Here is an 18,176-nt window from a genome sequence, read left to right as displayed (position 1 = left end):
AGGTATTTTTCATGTCAAAGCATCATGTCGATGCAGCTGCTTTTTAACAATTGCTTAGTGTATCATTGTATTCCTGGACTTTGACTCAGTTCAGTCTCTTAAGGATATTTATTTGTAGACATTCTCTATTATAAATAGTGCTGCAGCGAGCATCTGTGTGTCCTTGAGCATGTGTGTTTTTAGGGCGAATGCCTAGAAATGGGGTTGTTTCATCAAAGGCTATTACAGAGATACTAGTTACTTTCCAGGAGGTTGTACCAATTTACGCTCACACCCAACAGGGCTTCTCCACACTCCACCCAAGCTGGTTATTACCAGAAGTCTTTACAACCTGATTACTGATTTTATTTTTATTTTCATTTATATTTATTTAATAATGAGGTTGAATTTCATTTCATGTGTTATTAAAGTATTTATATTTACTCTTCTTTCAAAATATTTCTGGTGTTTGAGGAAAGCCATGAAGGACTGTGGCAGTGAGGCTGCCCTTGGTGAAGGGCCAGAGCCTACTGAGGATAGGAAACTTTGTTTATCTAGGCAGCTCTTAGAAAGCCATTGGGGAGCGGGGAGTCACACTTCCTCAGTGTCCAGGAAAGGGGGCTTGTGATGGATGAGGTATGGGAAGGAGCTATTAGGAAAGGCAAAACTCTGGGGCAGAAGACTGGGAGAACATTCTGCCAGCTCTAGCCCCAGCCCAAGTCCGTGTTGGCAGATGTGTGGGGAATAGGGAAGAGTGGAAAGGAGACAGCGAGCAGAGGAACCCTGTGACAGGTGTGCTTCTCAACAACTTTCTGGAACTTAGGGAGGCTAAGGAGGCAGTTTGACGTGGTGGAAGGACACCAGCTTTGAGTTCAAAATTCACCTTCACTGCTTCTTGAGTGACCTTGGGCAAGGTATTTAACCTCTCTGAGCCATTGTTTCCTAGCCTGTGAAGTGACATTAACATCTGTCTTGCAAGTTGTAATGATTAGTGATAATTTGCATAAAGCACCTAGCGTAAAGGTGGCATTTAACAAAATGTCTGGTGTTCACTGTTATTACCAATAACAAACCAGATGTCTAGCCGCTCCTAGGGAAGAGAGAAGAGACCCAAATCTCCCTTGCCTTCCTGTCAAGGGGATTTTGAGTTAATATAAGCAAAGGCCAAAAGGCTTGGGAGCCTGACAACAGTGCATGTCCAGAGCCCTGTCACCCTGGAGATCTTAGTGGTCTTTGAGGAGAGGATGCTGAGCAGAGGAACTGGAAATGGTAATTCCTCTATAAGGAAGCAGTCCCTGAACTTGGTGGTCCTTTCCCTTAGGCCAGAGACGGCAGCCTGAAAAGGGGGAAGGAAAGGAGCTGGGGATTGCTCCACACCCCTGAGGCTCCCCGCTCCTATTCCATTCCTAGACCCTGTGCTGAGGAGAAGCTTCGCTGGGGACAGAGCAGTGTGCTCCTCAAGTGATTGGGAGCAAAATCTGCTAGAGTTTGAGGCTGGCTCTATAACTTACTAACTTTGTGACCTTGGCCAACCTTCTTACCACTCTTCAGTCTGTTTGGCTACAGAATGAGAGGTACCTACCTGAGAACTGATTTGAAGATTAAACGAGTTAATTCATTTGAAGTGCTTAGGATTTGCTTAACACATAATAAGCGCTCCATAAATGTTAGCTGCTATTATTGTTATTGTTACAATTAGATAGTAATTGCAGATAGTATGGGGTAGAGAAGCAGATATCTTAAGCTAGAACCTGGCATAGAAGGGCCTGGAAGGAATGATGGTTGTTTCAAAGCTACAAGCAGTTATCATTGGGGTCCTGTTCCCTCAGGACTTCCCATCCCTAACTCCTCCTCCTTATTTAGGTCCAACCTCACTTCCTATCCCCACCCCTCTCTATCACGGCCCCCTGTTATTAGCATAGCTTTATTCAGATCTGGAATTGTGTATTTGTATACTATCTCCCCAAGGGCTCTCTGAGTTTCACAATTGCTGGAACTTGTCTGTGTGGTTCATATTTGCATCCCTAGCACTTAGAACAATGCTTGATCCATAGTGGTCTTTCAACTATTTATGAATTGAATGAATGCCCTGAATTTATTATATACGGGCCAGACTATCACAGGTAAAAAACAACTCCCAGGCAAGTGTTGTGTCTCTGCATGGCCAAGGTTAAAGAGTGAACAGTGTTTTCAGGGCAACTTGGGTGACGGTGATGGTAGTGGTTGTAGGCATTATTATTGTTATTTTTTTAAATGAATTTTTAAAAAAATTTTTGTTTATTTATTTTTGAGAAGAATGGCCCTGAGCCAACATCTGCTGCCAATCCTCCTCTTTTTGCTGAGGAAGACTGGCCCTGAGCTAACGTCCATGCCCATCTTCCTCTACTTTATATGTGGGACGCCTACCACAGCATGGTTTGCCAAGCACTGCCATGTCCGCCCCGGGATCTGAACCAGTGAAGCCCGGGTGGCTGCAGCAGAATGTGCACGCTTAACCGCTACACCACCCGGCTGGCGCCAACCTGGAGCCTTTGTTGGTGAATACAACCAAGAAACAGAATATTCTTTGGGAGATACTGAAATATAAAAGATAGGTTTTTAAAACAAAAGGCAGATTTTTTAAACAAAATTAAAATATTAATGTTAAAAATGATTAATATTCACAACATCTATGTAATATTCTTGCCATTAATGTTAAACTTAATGCAATTGAGGAAACAATCAAATAAATCCAAAATGTGGTACATTCTGCTAGGTAACTAACTTAGACTTTAAAAAAATCAGTGACTTGATAAGCAAAAAAATGAGGTGTTCTGGAGTGAAAGAAACTAAAGCAACCATTAATATGTTCTCTATTTCAATAGTTCTGTCATTTTGAGAATGTTACATAAATGGAGATTCATAATTTGTTAACCTTTTGCCACATCTGCTTTCTCTCTTGCTATACTTTTCGCTGAATCATTTGAAAGTAATATGGCACTTAACAACCAAGCTAAATGTGTGAGCCTTGATTGGCTCCTGGATTGGGAAAGAAAAATAAAGCTATAAGACTTTTCTTAGAACAATCAGGGAAATCTGAGTGGAAATTAATGGACTATTCATGAAATGATGTTCTTGAATGTTTGTTACTTTTCTTAGTGGGATTGTTTTATTTTAGGTAGGAGAGTGTCATTAATCTTAGGAGAGGCATGCTGAAGTATTTAGGGGTTAAGTGCCATATTGTTTTCATATGATTCAGTGAAAAGTATGTATAAATAGCAAGAGAGAAAGCAAATGTGGCAAAATGTTAAAAAACTGAATCTCCATTTACATAGCATTCTTGAAATGACAATTATTGAAATGGAGAACAAATTAGTGGTTGCTGGGGGTAGGGAGGCAGGAAGGAAGTGGGTGTGGCTATAAAAGTGTAAGAGGAAGGATCCTTGTGTTGATGGAAATGTGTTTCTTGACTTTCCTTGTCAGTGTCCTTATTGTGATATTGTACTACAGTTTTGCAAGATGTTACCATTTGGGGAAACTGGGTACAGGATATAAGGAATCTCTCTGTTATTTCTTACAACTGCATATGAATCTACAATTATCTTAGAATAAAAAGCTTAATGTCAAAAACAGTGAATCTAGGGGAAGACAAAATGGGTGTTCATTGCATATTCTTTCAGCTTTTCTGTAGGTCTGAAAAATTTCAAAATTGAAAGTTTCAAAATTGAAAGTTGAGGGAGGGAGTTGGAGTATAAAAAGATCCAAAAACTTCATAGAAAAGTAGATTGGTGGTTTTTGTAAAATCAAAAGAAAGTTTTCTAAGTGGGAAAAATATGTGTAAATCGTAGAAGAAAACAGTTTATAAAAACTATCTTAATTAAGTACAACTTGATTTTGAGATCACTACCTCAGGGAAAAGCAAGAAATGTCATGGTTAATTTGAGGTTAAATGAAGTTACGATAGTCTATAGCATTAGCTAGCTAGACCTTCTCCAGGCACTGTCGCTTTCCTCGCCTCCCTGCCATTCCCATTCCCAAAGTCTTAATTATGTTATGGCATCGAATAAACATGAAAGGGGCTGCAAGATTTTGAAACCTGTTTAAACACAGATTTAAAGGACTTAACATTCTTTATGCTGCCTTGATGCATTAGATGCTGAGTTTAATGGCTCTCTGGATGTGGTTACCTGAAAATATTTATTAACTTCTGTTAACTTAAACTTTGTTGCCTCTTCTTTCCTTTAAAAAAATTAAAAGCTCAGGTCTCTTTTTCTGTGTAGAATGGGAACTGTGTTTTTAAATTGTTCTAATTATGTTTAAGGCTGCTACTATGTAATTTACAGACAAAGGGTGGAAGTTTGTGAAAACTCAGTAAGCGTCAGGTAGGGCCTGGCACTGTGGCCGAATGGTTAGTCCACTTCGGTGGCCCAGGGCTTCACCGGTTCGGAATCTGGGCTCAGACCTAGCACCACTCATCAAGCCATGCGGCCTCCCACATAGCACAACCAGAAGGACCTACAACTAGAATATACAACTATGTACTAGGGGTGCTTTGGGGAGAAGAAGAAAAAAAGAAGATTGGCAACAGATGTAAGCTCAGGTGCCAATCCTTAAAAAGACAACACAAACAAAAAAAGACGTCATGTATTCTCCAGAATGTGATTTCATGATTTAGGTTCCTGTCTCTCATCTGACATGAAGGCTCCAAATCCTAAGAAGAAAATGGAGGAAATGTTCCTACAAGACCCTCCCCTCCAAGATCATCTACCACAGTGTATGGACTAGGCTTGCTCTAGAAAGATCCATTGTGAACAAGAAGAGATGGGATAACTTCACTGTAGTTGTGCCCACAAATTTTGGGATCGATGATGATAACTCTTTAGTGAAAGAAAAGGAATTGAAGCATTTGTCAGAGCAATTAAAAGTGGTGTACTTGAGTGGTTTTAGACTTGGTTCAGCTGAGATTTTTTACGTGTATTTTGGGATTCTCTTTTCAGTAAAAGAACTGAAAAGTCTAATTTTTAAAATAGTAAATTGTAGGGCAGGAATCATTAATCTTAGAATGTATATGGACACTTAATCCTGTGAAGGAAGCTTTTCAAATGTGTTAATCTTGGCTTTTGGATTTCTAAGCCTATGAAAGCATTCTTTGCCTGGAAATTGAGCACTTATCAATTTAGTTTTCTAATTGTTGAGTGTTGCTGTGTTGCAACTGGATTATAAACTTCTTGAAGGCATCGTACATGTATTTATAATCTCCTTGTGTCTCCAGGACCTGGTATCGTTTCTTAAATATGTGGGACTCTTGGTGTATTGCTGGGGGCAGAGCTCATATTTTTAAGAGAGCACAACATTCTCAGCCCAAATTACCTGAAGGACAGAGCTGTAATCCTTACCTAAGTGATGGTGGGTTTCCATTATGCGTGAGCATGGCCAGGGAAGCATTTCCTAAATTCTCAGAGGAGTCACTTCTGACTCACGTTAACGCTAATTAGCCCTTGTAGTAGAGAGAACTCTAACTTTGGCAGCTTCATTAGGAAAAAGACAAGTAAACTAGGGACACATTCACTGCACAACATGTATTTTTAAGAAACTGTAAAACTGTGTTTGCAGATCAGGGAGCAGAGAAACATGAGGGGACAGGTCAGTCCTCTGGGATCACTGATCAAGAGAAGGAGTTGTCCGCAAATGCTTTCCAAGCGTTCACGGTAAGAAATGGTTTCTCTTAATCTCCATTTTTAGGATCTGTGAAGTATGAATCTTTTAATAGTGAGTTTTTAAATTATAATTTTGTTCTGTAATAATTCAAGAGTTGAGTTTAGAAAGTAGTTTTAGTTTTAAAATTAAAAAAAAATCTTTTCAGAGTTTAAATGTAGTGAAAGGAATGGGAGTGATTTGAGCCATTCCCAGGTTTTTGTTTTCATAAACATGTTTTACCTCTCACAGTGTTGTTTTGTCTTTTAATTTTATATTTTTAATATGTGAGTCAGTATTTTCATTTCAATATTTTGTTCAGTTCTTTCTTGAATGTGCATTAAAATGGAACGCTAAGTTTCTCGTTAAAACTTTAACTTTTCTGGCATTAAACAATATGAAAGAAAACCTTGATTATCGGATTACATACATGTAAGCAGAAGAACTTGATTCTTGCGTATTCAGAGTATATCTACAGTAGTCCCCCCTTATCCATGGTCCCGCTTTCCGCAGTTTCAGTTATCCGCAGTCAACTGTGGTCCAAAAATATTAAATGGGAAATTCCAGAAATAAATGATTCCTAAGTTTCAAATTGTGTGCTGTTCTTTTTTTTTTTTAAAGATTGATTCACCTTTTTTTTTTTTTTAAGATTTTATTTTTCCTTTTCCTCCTCAAAGCCCCCCCAGTACGTAGTTGTATATTTTTAGTTGTGGCATGTAGGATGCCACCTCAGCATGGCTTGATGAGCAGTGCCGTGTCCGCGCCCAGGATCCAAACTAGTGAAACCCTGGGCTGCCGAAGCAGAGTGTGAGAACTTAACCACTTGGCCACGGGGCCAGCTTATGTGCTATTCTGAGTAGCATGATGAAACCTTGCATAGTCCCACCCGGGGTGTAAATCATCCCTTTGTCCAACGTATCCACTCTGTATGCTATCCACCCCTTAGTCAGATAGTAGCCTTGTTGGTTATCAGATCTTACTGTCAGGATACCGCAGTGCTTGTGTTCAGGTAATCCGTATCGTACTTAATAATGGCCCCAAAGTGCAAGAGTAGTGATGCTGGCAGTTTGGAAATGCCAAAGAGAAGTTATTGTTATTAATCTCTTACTATACCTAATTTATAAATTAAATTTCATCATAGGTATATAGGTATGTACAGGAAAAAGCATAGTGTTATATATATATATATATATATATATGTAGGGTTTGATACTATCCACGGTTTCAGGCATCCACTGGGGGTCTTGGAGTTAACCCTGTGGATAAGGGGAACTACTGTACTAGAAATTAAAATTTGGAGTAATTAATCATATTACCTTTCTTGGCTAGCTTCAGCTATTATACCCTGCTAACAATATATACCTATATATATAGTATGTATATATCACATGTAAGTATATTATTTACCAGTACATGTATATCAATCTATGTGTCTTAGAGATATAATATACATGTATCAGTGTTAGAGTTTGTGTCTTGGAAAATAAATATCCGCAATTTTTTTCCAGTTTTATTGAGATGTAATTGACATATCAGTTTCTTAATTGACATGAATATTAATTCATCTACTGACTTTAATTAGTATATTTAAGGGGATTACATCTGTCTTTTTTAAGAATTTTTCAAATAAAGAGTGAAATATATTTGGAAATGAATGTATAGTTCTTAAAGCTGGCATGTAATTTTGTTTGTGTATGTATTTTTTTTTGTTTTAGGCTGGAAATTACGATGCTTGTCTGCAACACCTTGCCTCCCTACAAGATATAAACAAAGATGATTATAAAATAATTTTGAATACAGCAGTGGCTGAGTTTTTTAAAAGTAACCAAACAACAACAGATAGTTTGAGACAAACACTTACCCAGCTGAAGAATCAGGTGATACACAAATGAATTTAGCTTTAAAAATATTGTGGTATTGCCTAAACTGTGAAATAAAAATAGTTAAGGGAAATTAATGTGACTTCTTGTCTGATATTGATAGCACCATTTCTAATATACCTGAAACATTTGTTGGTATTAATTTTATTTGTATAAAATTATTATTCTAAGAAATGAACTGTATGTTGTGTGATTTGATTTTCTATTGGATATGTAACTTGAACAGAATAGACTAATATACCAAATTTGGATGAGTTTTGAAAATTAAAGTAGAAATATATGAAGAAGCTTAGCTGCTGAGATATATCTTATTTATAACTGCAAAGATCTGATTATTATTAACGTCAAAATGTGTTAGTATTTTGAATCAGGAGATGGTTAATAGATAGAAGATATTCTGATTTATACTTGGTTTGGGGCTAGCCTTGGTCATTGGTTTGGTCATAGTGGCAACATTTCTTGCATCACAAGAATAGACCTTTGATATTCAAGAGGGATGATGATGATGATGATGTTATCAGCTAGCAGACATTTAGTGCTCACTGTGTAACAAGGCCCTGCTACGAACCTTGTATGTACAGCATCTCACTTACACTTCCCTGTAGCCCAATGAAGTAGCACTGTAATTTTTCTCATTTTACAGATGGGAAAGCTGAGGTACAGGTGGCTTGTGTAAGTTTTCTGAAGGCACAAAGCTTTTAAGTAATAAGAGCTGCATAAACCCAGTTCTGTTTGACTCTAGGGCCTGTGTTTTTAATTACAGCTTTATGCTGTAGAAGGTCTTGAGACCTTTTGAGCCCCTGTCCTATCATCATGAATACCACGGTAGCATAGAGTATCACCCCAAAGTGTGATATAGTTAGAAGTAAGTCACCTTTAAGCACTTCATAATTCTTTATAGGAATAAAGATACTATATACTATCACTCTAACCATGGTATAGTTAGAAATAAGTAACCTCTTCATAATTCTTTATGGGAGTAAAATAATTTTTCAACACTATTACAGTTCTTCAACAAAAACGAGCATAGCCAACATTTATTAAATGCTTACTTGATTCTAAATTCCGTATTAAGTGCTTTTTATGCCTTATCTCATATAATCCTCACAGTCAACCCTTGAACTTACCTCAATTTTTAAACTGAGGTTTAGGGAACTTAATTATTTTAATTTACACAGCTAGGAAATGAGGGAGCAGGATTTGAACCAGACGTTCTGACTCTTGAGCTTGTTCTCATAACTACCTCAGTCTTTGTAAATTTAAGTGTCATCCCATTTCATTATTACTCCGGTGTTATTAGCCATGACTTTATCTGGAGCTCCAGAATCAAAAGAAAGATGATAATTTGTTGATATCTAGTACACGTGCTCTATGACCCCATAGACATTTCTTCCAGGGAACATTTATTTGGTTTTTGAGCACAAGTTTATTCTTAAACTTTTGTTTTTAGAATAAGAGGCTCTTGCAAACTTCCTGTTAAGTCAAGAAAACTACTTTCTTAAATCCTTTCACCAGCCTTTATTCTTAATAAGGTTGACTCAGTAACCCCCCCACACGCACACACCCCCAGTGACTTCCATCTCTCTTGAGTTTCCGAGAAGCGTTTGCACTTGTGTCTCCCGGCTTTCTCTAAATCATACTTCTGTTCAGTCACATGTCCTGGGCATAGTGACACACCTTTTCATCCTATTCTGCTTTCATTAACTTTTTTTCTCATTTGATGAGTAATTTTTGTTCTGGCTGGAGCAATTACTGAATTATTTTGATGAAATATAAAAAATGTGGCTATCATGTCATAAATTCAACCATTGCTGAATCCAAAACTCCTTAATTTATCCAGAATCCCCTCTCAGCCTAAGAATTAATCTTTTCTTAGCTCATTCTCTCTCCATTACATGACTACCAAAAAGTGTTGTCTTTCTTTGGAAATTCTTTTCTCTACTTAAAGAGACTGTTTTTAATCTCTTGAAAATAGTGACTTGATAAGTGAAGATTATCAAGAACCCCAGACTCATTGAGATGCACATGCTGTTTTTCAGCTAGCACCCATTGTTAACGTTTGAACCTCCTTGTCAAGCTCACCATACAGGTGATTGAAGTCTGCAGAAGTCTGATTACAAATCACTATGTGTCATGAACCTCCTGGTTCCTTGCCATTAGCCAAACCAATGTTGTTAAGTCCGTGTATATCAAAGTTCCCCTGCTTAATTTAGGGAAATGTCACTCTTAGAATTAATTACTTAACACTGCTCAGTAGTTTACTGCAATCTTTGTAATGGCAAAGAAAGTTTAAGGACAGGTAGAATTCCAGTTTCATGTGTTACATGGAATTACAGAATGGTTGTGAAGCTTGATTAAAATTAAAAAGCCTGAGGCTGGCCCTGTGGCCAAGTGGTTAAATTCACGTGCCCCGCTTCCGCTTCTGGGGCCCAGGGTTTCGCTGGTTCGGATCCTGTGTACAGACATGGCACTGCTCATCAAGCCATGCTGAGGCGGCATCCCACATAGCACAGCCAGAAAGACCTACAACTGGAATATACAACTATGTACTGGGGGGCTTTGAGAAGAAGAAAAAAAAAGAAGATTGGCAACAGATGTTAGCTTAGGTGCCAATCTTTAAAAAAAAAAACTGAAAAGCCTATTGCTGCAGCTTACAGAAGGGATATACAGATAGTCATTAACTTTAAAAAGCAAAGCGTTGTGATGTTTTTCTTTTGGTCGCAGATGTGGATTTTAGGGTTCTAGCAAAGCCATTAAAAGCCTATTTTCACTGCCGTGTGTGACAAAGTGTATTTTGTTGTTCATTACTTTAAAAATGTATTCTTTTTTATTATGGGAACAGTTATTTTTTTGTTGTGAACATAATAGGAAAATCAGAAAATATACTTCCTAGCCATATGGCCTTGGGCAAGATATTTAAGCTTTTTGTGCTTGTTTCCTAATTTATAAAATGGAAATGATAATATTATCTATGTCCTTGAGGTCTGGTGAGGATTAAGTGAGATGTTCTCATTTAATGTAGCAGGCCTGGCACATAGTTAAGTAGTTAGCTATTGTTTGTAAATGTTTAAATTTTACTTTAGTTTTTACAAAATGGAATCAAACTTATGTATACATACTGCATAACATTCTCATAGGAAAGGTCATTTTGAGTTTTGCTCATTCCTCGAGGCTAGAAAGTGGGACTCCAACTTAGAGGCCATGTTGACAGTTAAGACATTGAAGATAACCTCACAGTGGCAAGGAAGAGAATTGCCTTGCCTTGTGCTAGGAAGTTCCATCAAAATGTTTTACTTAACAAAATTTTATGATGAATGAAATAATTTTTAGTATGTGAGGGTAATTAAAATCTAGAGGTCCTGTTGAAAATGTGGAAAAATTCAGAGTAAGAAATGCCAGCCTGTGTTCCTGTTTATTCATATAGATTCTTTCAATTTTGCTCTTTGTTTTCTTAGCGTTGTTAGAGCATAATCCCTGTTGATGGTTTTATAGGTCCACTCAGCTGTTGAAGAAATGGACGGATTAGATGATGTTGAAAACAGCATGTTGTATTACAATCAAGCGGTCATTCTTTATCATCTGCGGCAGTATACAGAAGCGATATCAGTTGGTGAAAAACTTTATCAGTTCATAGAACCTTTTGGTACGTTACCTGTCAAGTCACAAATTTCCCTATCTTCTCATACTTGCAAAGGTCTCTGGTACTTTTACCTAGATAACCTGAATCAGAGATTATGTGTCAGTATTTAAAGAAAGAAAAAAAGCTGGGTCATATTTTCTTAATGGTTAGAGAAGATAAAAATTATATCACTTTTAGATGAATCCAGGATGTTTTTTACCATCTCCCCCTCCCCCTGTTTTTGAAGATAACCGTTAGAAATGCCACTTTTAATTGGAGAGACTTAGTGATTTCTGTTTTCTCTTTGCTGTTTAAATACCACCTAGTGTACTGATCCTTTCTTCCATGAGTAGTGTATTGAGGAAGGAGTGTTTTGGAATATTAGAGGGCGGTATAGTATTTTATTTTGTCTATTGCGTAACTGAAATTTTTGTGGGTAATCATAAAGTAGCTAGTAAGAACTATGTTAGGTTTTTTGGTGTCTTAACTAGCTTACAGTTAACTAGCCTCAAGTAAGAGTAGTAAGAAAGGTAAGGGCAAAGGAAGAAAGAGGGAACAAAGAGAGCAGCAGAGCTGGACCCAGGACAGGTTGTTAGAGAGGGCTGTTGGTTTCCAGCCCACGAGCAGTCAGATGTCAGTTGTGATTCACATTTTTATCTTTTTCTCTATGGTTACTTTCTTTTAAATTCAAAACACTAATGTGAATTCCTGCTTTATAAACACCTCATTGCTGACGTGGTCACCACAGGACACATGGTGGGGTGCGGTGCCTCCTCCGTGGTGCTCTGAGAAGAGTTACAGGGTCCACCTTTGCTGACGACTGGTTCAACAGCTGTTTACTCTGGCTCCAGGGAGGCCTTTTCAAGATACTTCTCTTCTTTCAATCCTGAGGGCAGAGTGGGCAGGAGAGACGTCAGTGATGAAAGACTGAAACTAGTGGCCAGTTCCTTTCTTCTGTAAAGCTAGAAATCGGAATTATATTTCTAGGATGGCACAGATAGGTTTTTCTGTAAAGCTGGTTTTTAGATTTCAAGAACACTTCATGAAATTCTGTTAATTTGTACTATGAGTGGAATATAGTCAGTATTCAAATCCTTTTTTCTTCTTTGAAAATTATTATTATTGTTTTTAATTTTATTACTTGTTTCTTCATACAACATATATTTATTGAGCATATGCTATGGACCAGACACTGTTCTGGGATCTGAAGATAATGCAGTGAATGAACCAGAGAAAATCTTTACCCTCATTAAGCTTATATACTAGTGGGAGAGAGAGAGCAACACAATAATTATATATTTATAATATATAATATAGGTAGTTAAAAGCTGTGAAGAAAAGCTAAAATTATAAATAATATAAATATAAATTATAAAATATAATAAATATATTTTATATTTTATATAAATTATAAAATAATATAAATTATAAAAAATATAAATAATATATAATATAGGTAGTTAAATGCTGTGAAGAAAAGCTAAAAAGAGGATAGATTGACTGGGGATGTTGTTTTTAGATAAAGTAATCAAGGAAGGCTTGGGATAACACAGTATTTTAAAAGAGACCTGAATGAAGAGAAGAGGTGTGCCATGCGACTCTTTAGGGGGAGAGCATTCCAGCCAGAGGTCATAGTACAGGCAGAGGACCTGGGGTGAGCTTGCGTTTCATGAGTGAGAGGAACAGCAGGAAGGCCACAGTGACGAGCTTGGTGGAGAGAACAGTAGGAAATGAACTCAGAAGTAGCAAGGGGCAGAGCATGTAAAGCCTTGTAGCCGAGGTAAGGACTTACTGTGTTAAGTGTGGTGGGAAACCCTGGGAGATCTGTGACCTTTGCACGTCGGCTGCATTGATTTTAGTTTAAAATGGATTCCGCTCTGGCTGCTGTGTAGGAGCGAGAATGGAGCCAGGAGGACTTGTTGGAGGCGTGTAAGGGCTTTTGGAATTTTCTCCTCTTGATTATAGCAGCCTTCTTTTAGACCTTATTTTAACTTTTCTCTTTTGAAGAGGAAGGAAAGCGGTGTTATATCATACGAGGGTGCCCTTCCTCTCTTCGTTGGATTCTTCTTCCTTTGAAGTACTTGTCTTTGTATTTTCCTCTTGACTGTTTTAATTTTCTGATATGCTCCAATCCACACTTAGCTTCTTTTGTCTCTGTAGTCAAATCATTTCTGTTGCCCATCTCTACGCCTAGAAAGGAAATCTATTTCCTAGAGTCAAAGACCTTTTTACAGTTAGAAGGAACATTAAGGGATCACCAGGTCCACCCCCTGCCTTCAGGCAGGTAAAGTATTCTCCGCGTTTTACAGGTCAGCCAGCTGAAGTCTAAAGATTAGTTCAGTGATGTGCAGAGACCACACATTGAGTACATAGCCAAGCAGGTATTGGAATGGAGGTTTCCTTCCACCTACAGTAGTGCTCCTCGTTTCATGTGCTGGTGGCTGGTAGATATTTTGCCAAAGAATGTTGAGTCACTAGGATCCCTGAAATGAGAGGCCTTGAAATGACTAGTAGAATGGCATTGTTGCCCTTGCAAGTTGCTTCTCTTCCTGGCTCTAGGTGATGAATAGTCATTTAAGTAAAGACTTAGGCTTTGCTCTTTAGAGCTTTCTTGGGGGGAAATGGTGTGAGATGTTTTCTTCACTTTGGAGTATGACTTTTCTTTTCCTGTTTTTTTTCTCCCCAGAAGAAAAATTTGCCCAAGCAGTGTGTTTTTTGCTTGTAGACCTGTATATATTAACCTACCAAGCTGAGAAAGCTTTGCATCTCCTTGCTGTCCTAGAAAAAATGATTTCACAGGGTAACAATAACAAAAATGGAAAGAATGAGGTGAGTGTTCTGAGGTGATCAGACTAAAATTTAAAATGTGGTTAATATTTGTGGTTATTAAGTATTATTTTAACAGCTTTATTGAAATATAATTCTCTGCACACCATGGTGACTATAGTTAATAATGTATTGCGTATTTGAAAGTTGCTAAGAATTTATCTTTAAAATCTTCACAAGAAAAAAATTTGTAACTAGGTGTGGTGACGGAAGTTAACTAGACTTATTCCTTTTGCAATATATACCAATATTGAATCATTATATTGTACCCCTGAAACATCTAATGTTATATGTCAATTATACCTCAATTAAAAAAAATTTTTTTAATAAATGAAAATCAGGGGCCGGCCCCGTGGCCGAGTGGTTAAGTTCGTGTGCTCCACTTCGGCGGCCCAGGGTTACACCAGTTCGGATCCTGGGTGCGGACATGGCACCACTCATCAGGCCATGCTGAGGTGGCATCCCATGTGCCACAACTTGAAGGGCACACAACTAAAATATACAACTGTGTACTGGGGGGCTTTGGGGAGAAAAAGGAAAAATATAAAAAAATAAAAATAAATAAAATAAATAAATAAAAATAAAAAGAATTATGCCTATCCTCAGGCAGTCCACAGGCTAGGTAGGGAGAGACAGTTGAATTAAAATTTTGATTTAATGACCAAAAAAATAGAAAAAGAAATGTAATTCACATAATTTACCATTTTAAAGTGTGTACAATTCAGTGGTTTTTATTATACTCACTGAGTTGTACAACCGTTACCACTATCTAAATCCCAGAACATTTTTATCACCCCAAAAAGAAACCCTGTACCTATTTGTCATTCCCATTTCCCCCTTCCCTCAGCTCCTGGCAACTACTAGTCTACTTTCTGTCTCTGGATTTGCCTGTCACGGACATTTCATAAAAATGAGATCATACAATATGTGGTCTTTTGTAATTGGTCTCTTTTCACTTAGCATAATATTTTCAGCTTTTACCATGTTGTAGCGTGTACTTCATTCCTTTTTCATATATGTCATTCTTTTTTATGGCCGAATAATATGGCATTATATGAATATGCCACATTTTTTATCCATTCATCAATTGATGGACATTTGGGTGCTTTCCACTATTGGCTATTGTAAATAATGCTTCTATAAACATTTATGTACAAGTTTTTATAAGGGCATATGTTTTCGGTTTTCCTGGGTATATATTTAAGAGTAGAGTTGCTGCATCATATGGTAACTTTATATTGCACCTTAGGAGGAACTACCAGACTGTTTTCTAAAGTAACTGCACTATTTTACTTTCCTACCAGCAACTTACAAGGGTTCCAGTTTCTTCTCATTCTTGCCAATCCGTTATCTTTTTTTAAATTGTACCCATCCTAATGGGTGTGATGTGATATCTCATAATAGTTTAAATTTCTCTAGTGACTAAGGATGTATGTTAGCATCTTTTTGTATGTGAGATAATGGTTTTACAGAATGTAAAGATTAGACTTGAGACAGTAGAATTCCATAATCTGGATAAACAAGATAGTTTTCACTAGGGAAAATTTCATTGTTAAAGTTCTTCAAAAAGAGCGCACATTTGTGACAAGCTTCACCATGTTCTAATAAGAGAGTTGGTGCACATTAGCGATACATCTTAGTTCTCTGGTTCTTTATTTTGCGTGTGCTTCTCATTGTCTAGGGATAATTCTTTCTTCCTCTCCCTGGCCTTTTTGTAAAAACATGGAGTATTTGCAGAAAACATCGTCAGTACCTTTCTTTCTACCTGTCTAAGTTCTTGAGGTTTAAAAATAAACATCTAATGTTGCTGTTTTCAGTTTAACAAGGTATGTGAATGTGTGTGTGTGTGTATATATATATATATATGAGAGTTCAGTTAAATAATCAGCGTTATTCCTAAACACTCTTTAGTAAAATATTAGTAAAATTTCTATGTTCCGTACTTGCAATAGTTGATGAACTATAACTCAGTTAAACAAACTTTTCTGTGCTCTGCTAGGTACTAAGGTGACAAAAATGAAAACATTGCAGTTGTTTTCAAGGAACTCAGGTCTGTGGGAGGAGAAAGATTGAGCAATATCTGTTCCTGGACTGGGAGGAAGCAGGTTAGGGAAGGTTTCAGAGATGTTCGGATGTTTGACTTGGTCCTTGAAAGATGTAATAGTTCAGCAAGTCAGAAGAGGAAGTATGGAGCAGGATAGCCATCTTGGCAGAGAAAATAGCCCCAAAGGTGTGAGAGTGGCGTGTTGGAGGAATTTCTGGCAATCTGAAATGGGTAGTACCTGAGATATGTAATGGAGATCAGCAGATGAGATCGACAACTCAAATATGGGTTATACTGTGAAGGATTTTGAATACTTTACTAGGAATTTAGGGTAGGATGTTGGCAGTGTTGATACCAGAGAAACTTATTAAGCAGAGAATGACATGATCTGTTCTGGGTTTTAGAAGGATCACCTGAGTTTTGCCCAAGTAATATCCATGCTTTTTATTTATTTTTTCCTTTTTTTTGTGGAAGATCAGCCCTGAGCCAACTACTGCCAGTCTTCCTCTTTTTGCTGAGGAAGCCCGGCCCCAAGCCAACATCTATGCCCATCTTCCTCTACTTTATATGTGGGACGCCTACCACAGCATGGCGTGCCAGGCGGTGCCATGTCCACACCCAGGATCTGAACCGGCGAACCCGGGGCCACCGAGAAGCGGAACGTGCGAACCCAACCTCTGCGCCCCCAGGCTGGCCCCAGATCCATGCTTTTTAAACCTGGCCTATCATTATGCTCAACTGTGAGGGTCTCATAGTAGGGCTTCCTGTCACCCACTCCAGACTGTTAGACCTGAATCTCTGGGAGTGGGACCTGGGATTCTGAATTTTGAAAATGCTCTCTAGGTGATTCAGATTAGCTCACTTGGAAATCACTGATTTAAATTATGGTCAAAAATAGTTAATTTGGGTTAACTTTGTTTCATCACCCTACAGACTGGTAATAACACCAACAAAGACGGATCTAATCATAAAGCTGAAAGTGGAGCTCTAATAGAAGCTGCAAAATCAAAGATACATCAGGTAGCGTAAATTTTGAGAGGTTATACATCACATATGTTTACTTGCAGCTGTGAATGATGAAGAATGTGATAGATCTTTGAAAGCAGGTAATAATTCAAGGCGTGTATTTTTTTGACTTTAAAGTATTATAGTTTGGAAGCACATTTATCCTTCAAAATATATTGTGCTTCAGGTGGTAATGTAATATCATTTCTTTTAATTACTCTATAGAAGACTGAGAGAAATGGCCTGGGAATGTATTGGATGATAAAATCAGTTTGTAGAATTTTAAAGTTCATTGTTGGCTAGACGTGTACAGATAAGAATTGATAGGATTTTTACTTGGCACTTATGTGTAAATTTTATTCCAGCATGTTTTTAGTTTTTTAGAGTATATTCTAAGTATAGTAAAAATAGATAAAGATAATTTTAAACTTGCTTTTGCAGGTAATTGGTACAACTATGTTATAAACAGATTGGGTTCAATTTCTTTAACTAGAAAGTACAGCTACTTTAGTATGTGTAAATCCACCGTAGTTCTCACACAGACTGCCATTTTTCCTTTGACAGTATAAAGTAAGAGCTTATATCCAAATGAAGTCCCTGAAAGCATGCAAAAGGGAAATCAAGTCAGTCATGAACACAGCTGGAAATGTAAGTTTCTTCCTGACTTTTCTCTCTTTTTTTTTTTCCCCAATATGTCGCTTTTATGTCCTAAAACTTTCTTATTTGGACAATAGGTATTTGTCAGTTTTAAATAATTTATTTTACTCTATTATAGTATGTATATACTACCAGATATAAACCTTGATATTGAGTTGTGAAGTAGTGATCATACTGTCTGTACAATTTAATATTAATATAATACTTTTCTCACTTAAGATTATAGCAAACATTTCCCCTTGGTATGTAGCATTCAAAACCAACATTTAAAAAAACTATCTAGTGTTCTGTGAGCAGTTTATCATAATTCACTTAAACATTTGCTGTTAATTAGACACTTTAAGATTTTTTTAGATTATGCTCAAAACATTTATCAAAGATTAACAGTCCAGTTGTAGCCCAAATCTGCCAATACCTTCAGTTTGACTGGTGCTAGAGTATTTGAAATATAATGAGTCTTTCCTTCCACTCCCTCCACTGATAAATAATTTTT

At 37.3% G+C, this 18,176-nt stretch overlaps 1 protein-coding gene across 10 annotated transcripts in view; it reads left to right on the top strand.

Annotated features, from left to right (window-relative positions):
• CNOT10 (CCR4-NOT transcription complex subunit 10) overlaps positions 1-18,176 on the top strand; it is a 77,710-nt gene that overhangs the window by 16,432 nt on the left and 43,102 nt on the right. For all 10 annotated transcript variants that reach the window (XR_011527525.1, XR_011527524.1, XR_011527523.1 and 7 more), the window contains 6 exons: positions 5,572-5,666; positions 7,368-7,529; positions 11,025-11,175; positions 13,838-13,980; positions 16,955-17,041; positions 17,591-17,674. Coding sequence is in view for 6 of the 10 variants with exons in the window: in XM_070577390.1 (XP_070433491.1) it covers positions 5,572-5,666; positions 7,368-7,529; positions 11,025-11,175; positions 13,838-13,980; positions 16,955-17,041; positions 17,591-17,674 (722 nt within the window). In the remaining 4 variants the exon portion in view is untranslated. The remainder of the gene's footprint in view (positions 1-5,571; positions 5,667-7,367; positions 7,530-11,024; positions 11,176-13,837; positions 13,981-16,954; positions 17,042-17,590; positions 17,675-18,176) is intronic.

The sequence above is a fragment of the Equus przewalskii genome, chromosome 15, assembly GCF_037783145.1.
Source record: "Equus przewalskii isolate Varuska chromosome 15, EquPr2, whole genome shotgun sequence".
NCBI lineage: Eukaryota > Metazoa > Chordata > Mammalia > Perissodactyla > Equidae > Equus > Equus przewalskii.
Note: the sequence above shows the minus strand (reverse complement) of the source record. Positions and strands in the feature narration are given on the sequence as shown.